The 10742-nt window shown below is 42.4% G+C and overlaps 1 protein-coding gene across 2 annotated transcripts in view; it reads right to left on the reverse strand.

Annotated features, from left to right (window-relative positions):
* Nucleotides 1-10269, reverse strand: part of KPNA6 (karyopherin subunit alpha 6) — a 58234-nt gene extending 47965 nt beyond the window's left edge. Inside the window, exon 1 of one of the 2 annotated variants that reach the window (XM_078073480.1) lies at nt 9721-10269. Coding sequence is in view for 1 of the 2 variants with exons in the window: in XM_036081831.2 (XP_035937724.1) it covers nt 9721-9724 (4 nt within the window). In the remaining variant the exon portion in view is untranslated. The remainder of the gene's footprint in view (nt 1-9720) is intronic. The other variant, XM_036081831.2, reaches the window with a different exon arrangement.
* Between the last annotated feature and the right edge of the window lie 473 nt (nt 10270-10742).

The raw sequence follows: 10742 nt of genomic DNA on the forward strand, positions 1-10742 counted from the left end.
ATAAAATCTAAAAAAAAATAAATAAAAAAACAAAAAAATAAAAAGCATGTTAAAATTTTTTTTAAATTGTCACCTTTTCCATAAACCTGCTCCTTATACATTTCTTTTAATTCACAATCCACAATCCCTAATTTGAAATTCCGAAATCAAAAGAGCTCTGAAAATAAGACATTTAGTAAATACAGCTTCAAAACATTCAGCAAAACTCGAACAAAACATGAGACTACAGCCTTTATTTATCCCACTTAATGGTTTGCTACAAAATATTAATAATACTTGACTATATAGGACTCTACCCCAGATTCTGTTGGAGGTGCTATCCAACTCTTATACACTATAAGGCCTTTCTAAAATCTAAACGATTAAAATTCTGAAATATCTGGCATAAATGGTTTCTTTTAAAGGCATGCATTCTCAATGGGGGAAATACTGCACCCAAAAGGGTAAAATTGGTTCATGGGGAGTGGGGGGACTTACATATTACAATGGTATGTGGTGCTCCAAAGCTCAACATTATCAATAAAGTCTTATTTCTCAGTATTTAATTTCTCTCAATGGGTTTTCTTGAATATCACATGAGCAGCACTGACACTGATTTCATGGAAAGCAGACAACAGGTATGCAAGATCCATACTCAAAGTTATGGTGAACAGAGGGCCACAACTGGGGGACTTTCTCTTGACTGACCACTAGATCTCAAAGTCATACAAGAAGTGGCCTGTGCATACCTGTTATGCCTTCTGGATGTTATTTATGCTTTATACTCGGTGCTTTTGTGTGTGACACTGGTTTTCTGGAAATTAAAAGTTTATATTTTATTATTTAATTCTACAAACTAAAATTTGTCATGATTAGTTATGCCAAGTATTGAAAAGAAAAATGTCAACAATATCTAAAAGAATATCTGAAAGCTAGTTAAGTTGTAAGTTTCTTCATATCAAGCTGTTTAAAAAAAAGTTCACTAAAAATAACTTTAAGTGATGTTTTCCTATTACTGAAAAATGAACAGCTTTGAATGATTTTAATTTATTACATTAGTTATTTATAAATGCTAATTTGCATGTGCAATTTGATACATTAGCATTCACGTAAGTAAATTACTTTAAAAGTTACTCAGCAAATACAGCTATAAAACTTAGTTAAATGCAAACAGCTTTTAATTTTAACTTTTAACCTAAAATTTTTGTTTCATCATTCTTAACCTTACATTGAATAAAAAGCAAGCGTTATGTCTACTCTTTTTATGTATAAAGCATAGACATACTACCATACATAAAAAGAGTAATATCTGTGTGTTAAAATTTCATGGGAGGGATGCATCAGGAAAAAAAAAAAATGTCTAAAAGGGCTCCTTAAGAGGGGAAAGAAAGGTTGAGAAAATACTGATAACAAGGAATTAGGGGTCTGTACCAACATCTCAGCTTTTCAAGCCAGAAACTTGGGAGTTACTCTTGACAACTTTCCCCTTATCCCCACATCCAATCAATAAGAAATGCCAGTTTTATTTCCTAATTATTTTTGCACTCTTTTCTCCACTCCTACTGCCAACTGCCCTAACTCAGGTCTTCAGGATTTCTTGTGTAGACTTTATAAGAGCCTCATTAACCTCTTCTTTCTCCATATAATACAAACTTCTTGAAACAGTTTGCCTCTCCTCGCTCATTCCTTAGCCCGCTCCAATTTGCTTGCATGCCATCAAAACTGTTTTTGTAAAAGCAACTGATCAGGTGCACGATGTTAAATTCAACCAATCTTTTTAGTCCATGTTTTGCTGGTCCTCTTAGCAGCACTCAACCCTGACAACCATTTCCTTCTTGAAATACTCTTTTTCCTTGGTTTTTGAGACATCAATCACTGTTTTCTTCTTCCAATTCAGGCTGCTGATCCCCATCTTGCGTATTAAGGCTGATGCACGTTGGGATTCTCTTTTCAGCCCATCTCCCATGATACATCAGTGATTCCATGATTTTAGTTACCATATATAGATAAATAGATGATCAAACATCTATCTCCATCCCCAGACCTCACTCTTGGAGCTTCAGACTTCTATAATCCAATTGCTTTTTGGACATTTTCCCCTAGAGGTCAGAGAGACACCTCAAAATGTCAAAATTTAAACTCATCCCAGTTAACAGCATCACTATCCACTCTGCTGCTGAAGGCAAGAGGTCTAGGAGTCATGCTTTTAATTCCCCCACCCGCCCCATCAGCCTCCTGGTGAAATTAATAACCAAGTCCTGCTAATTCAAATTCCTAACTCTCTTATTCCCTACTATTACCACCTCAATCGCCATCATCATCTCTTGCCAGGACTACTGCACTACTTAAGAACCAACCACTTTGGGGCACCTGGATGGCTCAGTCATTAAGCGTCTGCCTTCGGCTCAGGTCATGATCCCAGTGTCCTGGGATCGAGCCCCGTGTCAGGCTCCCTGCTCCGCCGGAAGCCTGCTTCTCCCTCTCCCACTCCCCCAGCTTTGTGTTCCCTCTCTCGGTGTGTCTCTCTCTCTGTCCAAATAAATAAATAAAATCTTTAAAAAAAAAAAGAACCAACCACTTAAAGAACCTCCTGGTTGGAATCCTATTGCAGCCTAATTCATCCTCCTACAGCTGTCCAAGTCATATAAATAAATAAATTTGATCATATCACTTCTAAGATTAAAATGGCATTTCACTATCATCAGGATAAAGTCCAAATATCATTCCCCCCATGCTACCAATCCCTTTAGTCTACCAATCTTCTGCTTCTGAAATAATCATTCCCACCCTGCCACTGACAATTCTTTTCCCTAGGTCAGATCTCACTTAGCTTAAAAGGCCTTCCCTGATTCCCCTGGGCGAGGGTGGACCCCCTTACTATATGTGTCCACAGCATTCTGGACTGCCTCATCCAAATACTTACCATTTTTCACTGGTCTCCAAAGTGTGGGACACAAGATTAACTAGGAGGTAGGAAGAAAAACATATGTATATATGCTAATATACTAATATATGTATTAGGAAGGCTTACCTTTATTGTAGGTGTATATATACATATAAGCCTATTAATATTGGCAATGTGGCAATGTTTATCTGTTGGTCACATGGCCAAATTTTCCTGAAGGAAGACTGGAAGTTATACCAAGGTGAGGATACTTGTTCACTCACATTTAAGATACTGCCTCATAATGTAGTTTGTTTGGGTCCCTAGTTAAGTGGATTTACAAGCTACTTAGTTGTTTTTTTTTTTTTAAAGACTTTATTTATTTGACAGAGAGAGAGAGAAAGCACAAGAGGGAGGGGGGTGTAGCATGCAGAGGGAGAGAGAGAAGCAAGCTCCTTACTCAGCAGGCGCCCCTCTCTTGTGCACCTTACTCCAAAAGTATATTATGCTTAAAAAGAATACCTACTGGGATGCCTGGGTGGCTCAGTTGGTTAAGCGTCTGCCTTCGGTTCAGGTCATGATCCCAGGTCTTGGGATCGAGTTCCATATCAGGGAGCCTGCTTCTCCCTCTCCCTCTGCCTGCCGCTCCCCCTGCTTGTGCTCTCTCTGTCTCTCTCTCTCTGACAAATAAATAAAATCTTAAAAAAGAATACCTACTAAATACATAATGCTATCATGATCTGCAAGACTTTAAAAATGTCTGTTGTCATCCTCTTTTTAAAATATTTATTTTGAGAGAGAGCGCGTGTGCGAGCGCACATGCGGAAGGGGCAGAGGGAGAATCCCAAGTCAACTCCACGCTCAGCAGTCTGATGTGGGGCTCGTATCTCATAACCCTGAGATCATGATCTGAGCCAAAACCAAGAGTCAGACGTCTAACCCATCACTGCCACCCAGGAGCCCATCTTCATCCTTTTAAAATGTTTTTTTAAAATACATAAACTAAGAAATATTTTATAAAATACATAGAATATTATTTTCTAATATTTTACAAGACAGGCAGGTCTTGGGCTATATTTGGCTTCAAATATCCAAATATTTGGTTAGCTTAAGGTTTTTAGAATTTTTAAGTTGGCTCCATGCCCAGCATAGAGCCCAATACAGGGCCTTAACTCAGGATGATGAGATTGAGACCTGAGCTGAGAGGGAGTCGGAGGCTTAATCTACTGAGCCACTAAGGTGCCCCCAAGGTTTTTAGATTTTAAGAGTTAAGTTGTAATATTTATAAATGTTTAATCCAATAATATCATGAAAATCTGGATTTCCAACTTCAAGGGGAGAGGGACTGTGGAAAGGAATGGGAAATTAGGCAATGCTAGACCTCCAGTCCCCCATGGAAACAATTGGCTAGAGCTGCATAGACCACATCGAACTCTGTAGCTGGCCTGCCAGTCTCCATGTGGTTGATTACCCATTAGAATTTAAACTCTGAAATTTCACCAGAAAGAGATTTCCAGGGCCTAGAGCAGAATAGTCTTCAGCTCAGGTCATGCACATACTAGGTATTCAATAAACATTTGCTAAAATTGATGAATAAATAACCACTGCCTGCCTGGCACCTAAAAGTATATTTCTGACAAATTTTCATAATATGTTACTGCCTTCCCCTCAAAGACAAACTATTTAATCTATTAATCTATTTTTAGCATAGGGCCTGAAACACAGTAAGTCCTTTATTTATTCACTAAGTGACTAAAAGCAATTACTATTAAGTATTTACTACTTGATAATAAACACCATGCTAAAATGGTTTACACACATTTGCTCACTGAACCCTCTTAACACTCCTTTGAGGTAGATATTATTCCTATTTTTTTTTTTTTTAAAGATTTTATTTATTTATTTGACAGAGAGAGAGAGAGACAGCAAGAGAGGGAGCACAAGCAGGGGCAGTGCGAGAGGGAGAAGCAGGCTTCCCACGGAGCAGGGAGCCCGATGCGGGGCTCGATCCCAGGACTCTGGGATCATGACCTGAGCTGAAGGCAGACGCTTAACGAATGAGCCACCCAGGCGCCCCGATATTATCCCTATTTTAGAGATGAGCACTCTAAGGCTGTGGAGATTAAGTTACTGGTTGAAGAACGAATTATATTAGTTTTTTTTTTTAAGATTTTATTTATTCATTTGAGAGAGAGTGAGAGAACATGAGAGGGGGGAGGGTCAGAGGGAGAGGCAGACTACCTGCTCAGTGGGGAACCCGACGTGGAACGAGCTCGATCCTGGGACTCGGGGATCGTGACCTGAGCGGAAGGCAGACCATTAACCTACTGAGCCACCCAGGTGCCCCTGTATTACAGATTAAGTAACTGTTAACACAAGAAAGAATATAAAATGGGCTATATGAAAGGCAAGAACAAAGTGCTACAGAATTCAGAGAGCTCACTTCTAGTTTGGAAGGCATAAAGTATCTGAGAGCTCATGAAGGAGGTAGCATTTAAATCAGACCTTGAAAATCAGGCAAGATTTCCATAGAAAAAGATGGGTGGGGAAGGGACTGTAAGTAATCGCCAGTAATGCTAACATACAAAGGAGGTAGTCTGAGTGGAATGCAGGATATGTACATGAATCTCTAAATACAGTAAGATTAGTAAAATCATTAGGAAGGCCTTGAATACCATACTGTATGGGTTATGATTTTATCCTGTAGATAGTAAATCCCTGAAGTTTCCTAAACTAAGGAGTAGAGTGGTAAGATCAAATGGGTGTTTTAGCAACATTGCTACAGCAAGAATTACAGCAGTGGCACAGGAAGCTATAGAAGAGATCTGGAGGGCTTCTAAAATACCTTTACAATTTATATTTTTTGGTATCTAGTACTTCACTGAATCTTCATTAATATTAATAAAGTGTTACCCATATTTTCACTTTTTTAAGATTTATCATTTGAGAGAAATCATGAGCACCGGCGTGCAGGGCGGTATGGCAGAGGGAGAAGTCTTAAGCTCAGCGTGGAGCCTGATGTGGGGCTTGATCCGACGACCTCAAGATCATGACCTGAGCTGAAATCAAGAGTCAGACGTCCAACCAACTGTGCCACCCAGGCACCCCTATCCACATTTTCACTTTGAGGAGCCTGAGATTCGGTAAGGTTAAAGAGCACAGAATTAATACTCTTTGTGGGTCTTTGCTGTGAGAAAAACCTACACAAAGCAATTTAGAAGTAACATGATCACAGTCTTCAACAATTGCCAATACAGAAAGGGAAGAAAAGAGTGAGGAACCAAAGATGGATAGATGCCCCAGTGCCTGGGCCAATGGTTCTACCATTTACAGAAATGAAGGAAAAGTTGGCCAGGAAAGGGGAGTAAGTTTGATGCTTGTGGGACACTTAGGTGGTGACTGACAATTAGGTGCCTACTCTGCAAGTAGCTGTTATACACGGGTGGGTGGGCAACCCGGGTTGGAGGGAAAATAAGAGATGGGCTAAGTTACCTCTGGACCAGGAAGTGTTCTCAGTTAGAAAGGTTTTGTTATTTGCAGCCAAAAACCAAACTAGAAGTGGCCTTAAGTATCCTAGTTAAATCAAGAGATAAGACAGTTCCAAAGTTGCCCAATTCAGTGGCTCAAAAACATCAAGAAAATATCAGATTCTTCCCATCTTCTCTACTCTCACCCTTAGAGCTGACTGCTCTTACTTATAAATTCTGCCTCACGACCCCAGCATTACTAATGCCAATTTTAGAGTCAGAAAAGGGCTCTTTCCTTTCCAGAGGCAGAACACAGCCCTTAATAGCCCATTATGTTGGTTAGAACCATACTACCTGAGTAAGTGGTTCTATTGACTAGCTCTGACCTTTCACAAGTTACTGAACTTCTCTAGGCTTCAGTTTCCTCAACTACAACATGAGAATCTGAGAAGTAAAGGAGTTAGTATTATAGTACTTAGTGCCTAGCACATAGCAAGTTCTATTTAAATGCTGGCTATTATTACAGCTTGCCCATCTCTCTCTCTTCTTTTTTTTGAGGCTCTCATACTTTGGTGATACCCAAGTTAAAATAGAAGAAGCTGGCAAAAAAATAATAAAATAAATAATAAAATAAAACCTGGCAAATCTCTTTTAAATAAGGAAGTCTTTGCCAGAAGTCCCCCAGACTTCCCTTCCTGTCTAATTAGCCAGAGCTGCATCACATACCCAGGCCTAAATCAATCACTGCCTAGGGAGATAGAATTACAATGACCGGTTAATAGTTTATTTAATCAAGTCCTATCCTTGGGGCTGGGTTAGCAAGATGGCAGGAATGGGTGATAAAACAACCAGTGTCTGCCAAAGCTTAGTTTTTAAGAGACTGTGGTCTCTGCTAGGGAGGGTCAGAATAAGTAACTTCTAGAGCTGCAAGCATCACCCCACAGGCTCCTAATGGCAGTGAAATCACTACAAAAGTCTGTTAAAGCTAATGACCTTTGGCACAGGACAAACAGTATAGGATATAGTAGGGCTTGAGTAGAGCCCACCTGAGAGGCAGTGACATACAGCATGTTCTAGATTCATGGGGGGGTGGTGAGGGCTATGTTAGTATCCCCAGAACACAAAGGGCCTAGATCACCAGCCTTGGATGAGTGACCTAATCTTCACAAAGCCTCGGTTTACTCATTTATGAATGGGGATAACCCAAACTACCTTGGATTCCATGTTAGGATTAAATGTATCCTTAGTTTCACTCACACCGTATGTATAAGGATCAACCAAAAAACATGAACACCAATAGCTGGACATTCAGAAAGACCAAGTGGGACAGGGAAGAGGTACCTAAAATGGAGTTGGAGAGAAAAAGGGAGGCCACCTAACTCTAGACTAATAATCCCCTTCAGGACCCTGCTCAGGCTTTTTTGCTCCATATAATAAGAACTTTCATTTCAAAGTCTACCAGAAAAGAATTAATTTTACTTCACACCTTAACTCTTCTAAAAAGTTTGTGTACAGCAAAATGGGTAAGGATATCACTTCTGGCTCTGCTACTTACTAGCTGTTATCTTCTCTGAGGGAGTTTCCCAATCTATAAACTTATTTCACTGAGCATAATAAACTTAACATTAGCTCCTTCCCTTTGAGACACCAGTGTTTCTAAAATTGAAAGCCAATAGAAAATCTATAACATAAAAGTCCCCTAAATTTTCCATTGATACATAAAGCTGCAGTTAACAAAGATAAGCCCATCAGGCTTGACAGTAGATTCTGGAAACCGGAATGCTGAAGGGAAAGGAATGCTATTGAAGGTAGAAAAGAATCTGTTCTGATGCCTATGGAGCCTTTACTAGGCTCTGAACACTGTTATCTTAGTCCTCAAAACATCTTGATAACACTCCCTTTCCCCTCCTTCTAGAGATGTGGAAAAGGAAGAATCGGAAAGGAAAATAACATTTATTGTGCACTGTGCTAGATGCTTTCTACTGCATTCGATACTTACATGATTTCTCTGGATGGGAAAGCCAGAAAGTGGCAGGCAGGATTATAATACCAGATCTGATTCTAAAGTTATTGCCTTGCAACTCAAGGGAATAATTTATGGTTCCTTAGGATCAGGGTTCTTACAAAACTCAAACCCAGAATCTCATTTAGCTCTCCCTCCACACACAATAGTTGGGGTGAGCAATTCACTTTGGAGTTTTTCAGTTTCATTCAGACTAAAGATTTCAAAGCGGGCCCACTAGCACAAAAAAACCCACCTTTACAACTTTGCCTAGGGTTAAAGCTTTCTTCCCCCCTTTCCCGCCCAACCACTAGGTGGCCAAGCCATAAAGAACTGCAGCTATACACTAGGGCTCTGGAGGGATCACCCTGGTTTAGCCACTAACTGTGTGACCTTGGGTAAGTTACTTTACCTCTCTCTAAGTCTCAGTTTCCTTACCTGTAAATTGGGGTAACAGCTGTATCTGTCTCATTAGGTTGCGCATATTAAGTAAAACGTGACATGTAAAGCCGTCAGAACAATGCCCACGCGCAGGAAGAGCTTAACAAGATGCATAGTTTTTTAATGCTTAAGAGGAAATAGCTCTTCAGTGATGGTTCTGTCGCTAAGTCCAAACATTTAGCCATCGGATTCTCTCTGAGCACAGGCCTTGCCAGCCAGAGTCCCTTCAGAGAGAGCAACAGGTCGCTCCTTTCCTCCTAACCAGGGCCAGGCCCACACCTGAAATCCCCAATCTACTACATATGGCCCCAAGGTCTTGGCCTGCGGTTTTCTACTACTAGGCTGTCACTCTGACTCCAACCGAACCACCCCATTTCCGCCCGTGGCTCGGGAAGTTCTGCCGGCCTTCAGCGGCCCGGGCTGCTTACGGCATGGCTGCCCCTGGTTACGGGCCTGGAGCCGGCAAGCCTGGCGTTCCCTCACCAGAGGACTCTACTCGCGACGTAGGCAGGATTTCCCTTGAGTTCAGAGGAGCCCCCGAATCCACTCAAGATGCGCGTCGGTCAGACACACGCCTGGAGAGGGCTCCCTCAACGCCGCCCTGGCCTGCCGCCGGGAGCCCGTCCCCCAGCCCCGGTCTCGGCGCAGGCCGGAGGAGCGGCCCCTTTCCAGCCCCCGGGAACGCGTGGGCTCCAGCCCTGGGCCACCACGTGGGGGCTCCAGGCGTGGCAAGGTGCTCCGGGAACCAGCTCCCGAAGACTGCTCCTGCAAGGGCCCTAGCCCGGCCCCAAACTGGCCTGAGCGGCTCCCCCGGCCTGGCTTCTCCCCTCAAACCTATTTGGAGGGGCCTCAGACATCTTCTGCAGACCGGAGACAGGCTCCCGCTAGACCCCAAGCCCCAGGACTGCCTCAACTCGAGTCCCCAATTGCCTGGCGTCCTTACTCACCCATCGCGGCTCCGCTCGCTCGTACTTGGCGGCGGCAGCGGCAGCGGCAGCGGCGGCGGCTTCAGCGGTAGCTTCAGCAGACAATATGGCGGATCTGCAGGACGGCAGGCCGAAATGGACAAACAACTTAACATTCAACCCGGGGAAGAAACGCGCTCTCCGCCCCACAGCCTAGTTTACAGGGATGAGCGCATTTAAAGAGACCGCAGCTACTAAAGGCGGGGAATAGGGGTGGAATATAAGAGCAGTGAAGAGAGACTAGGAGGGGATACTTACTAAAGAAAGTCAAGTGTGCTTAGGAATTCTCAGCTTTTTCTGCTCCTATTTCCTCTTTTATAGTGAGGTCTCCTCCCCTAGAAAATTTTTCTCCTTTCGTAGTTAAAGCCAATCATAGACCCTGAGCTGGATATGAATAAGGAATCCTCTGGAGAGGGGGAAGAGATTTGCTTAGGATATGGAGATAAGGAAATAAAGAAGCTAAGAGTCAACCCGATTACAACCTTATTGGGAGATAAGAAGTGGAAAAATAATGAGACTGGTGCAGGGCTTTATAGTTGATCCAGCGATTTCGTCCCCCACCCCCACCCCTAGCAAGCTGAGGGCAGGGGTAGGTTCTGTACATTCATCACCACATCTCCAGCACCTTGCACAGGATCTGGCACATGGTATGTGTTCCATAAATGTTTACTGAATAAGCAACAAATGAATAGGCCTGTGACTTCCACAAAGTGAGGAATGATCTCCCTTTTTTAGAGATGAGGAAATTGAGGCTAAGCGTTCATGTGCCTTTTGTAATCATGGAATTTATGACTGGTACACATCAGACCTGCCTTTTTGCATAATGACAGGCCAGTCCTGGTCCCCCACCTCAACAAACAGGAGAAGGGTATATCTTCAAGTCACTAGTCAAACAGGGAATTGTCTTTCGGAAGCTGAATGAGGGACCTGGGTTTCCAGGTTCTGTTGCAACAAATTGCCTCCTCCAGTTGTGTGTCTGGCCTGTGCCTGGCCCATTAAGGGAA

Source organism: Halichoerus grypus, chromosome 5 (genome assembly GCF_964656455.1).
Source record: "Halichoerus grypus chromosome 5, mHalGry1.hap1.1, whole genome shotgun sequence".
NCBI lineage: Eukaryota > Metazoa > Chordata > Mammalia > Carnivora > Phocidae > Halichoerus > Halichoerus grypus.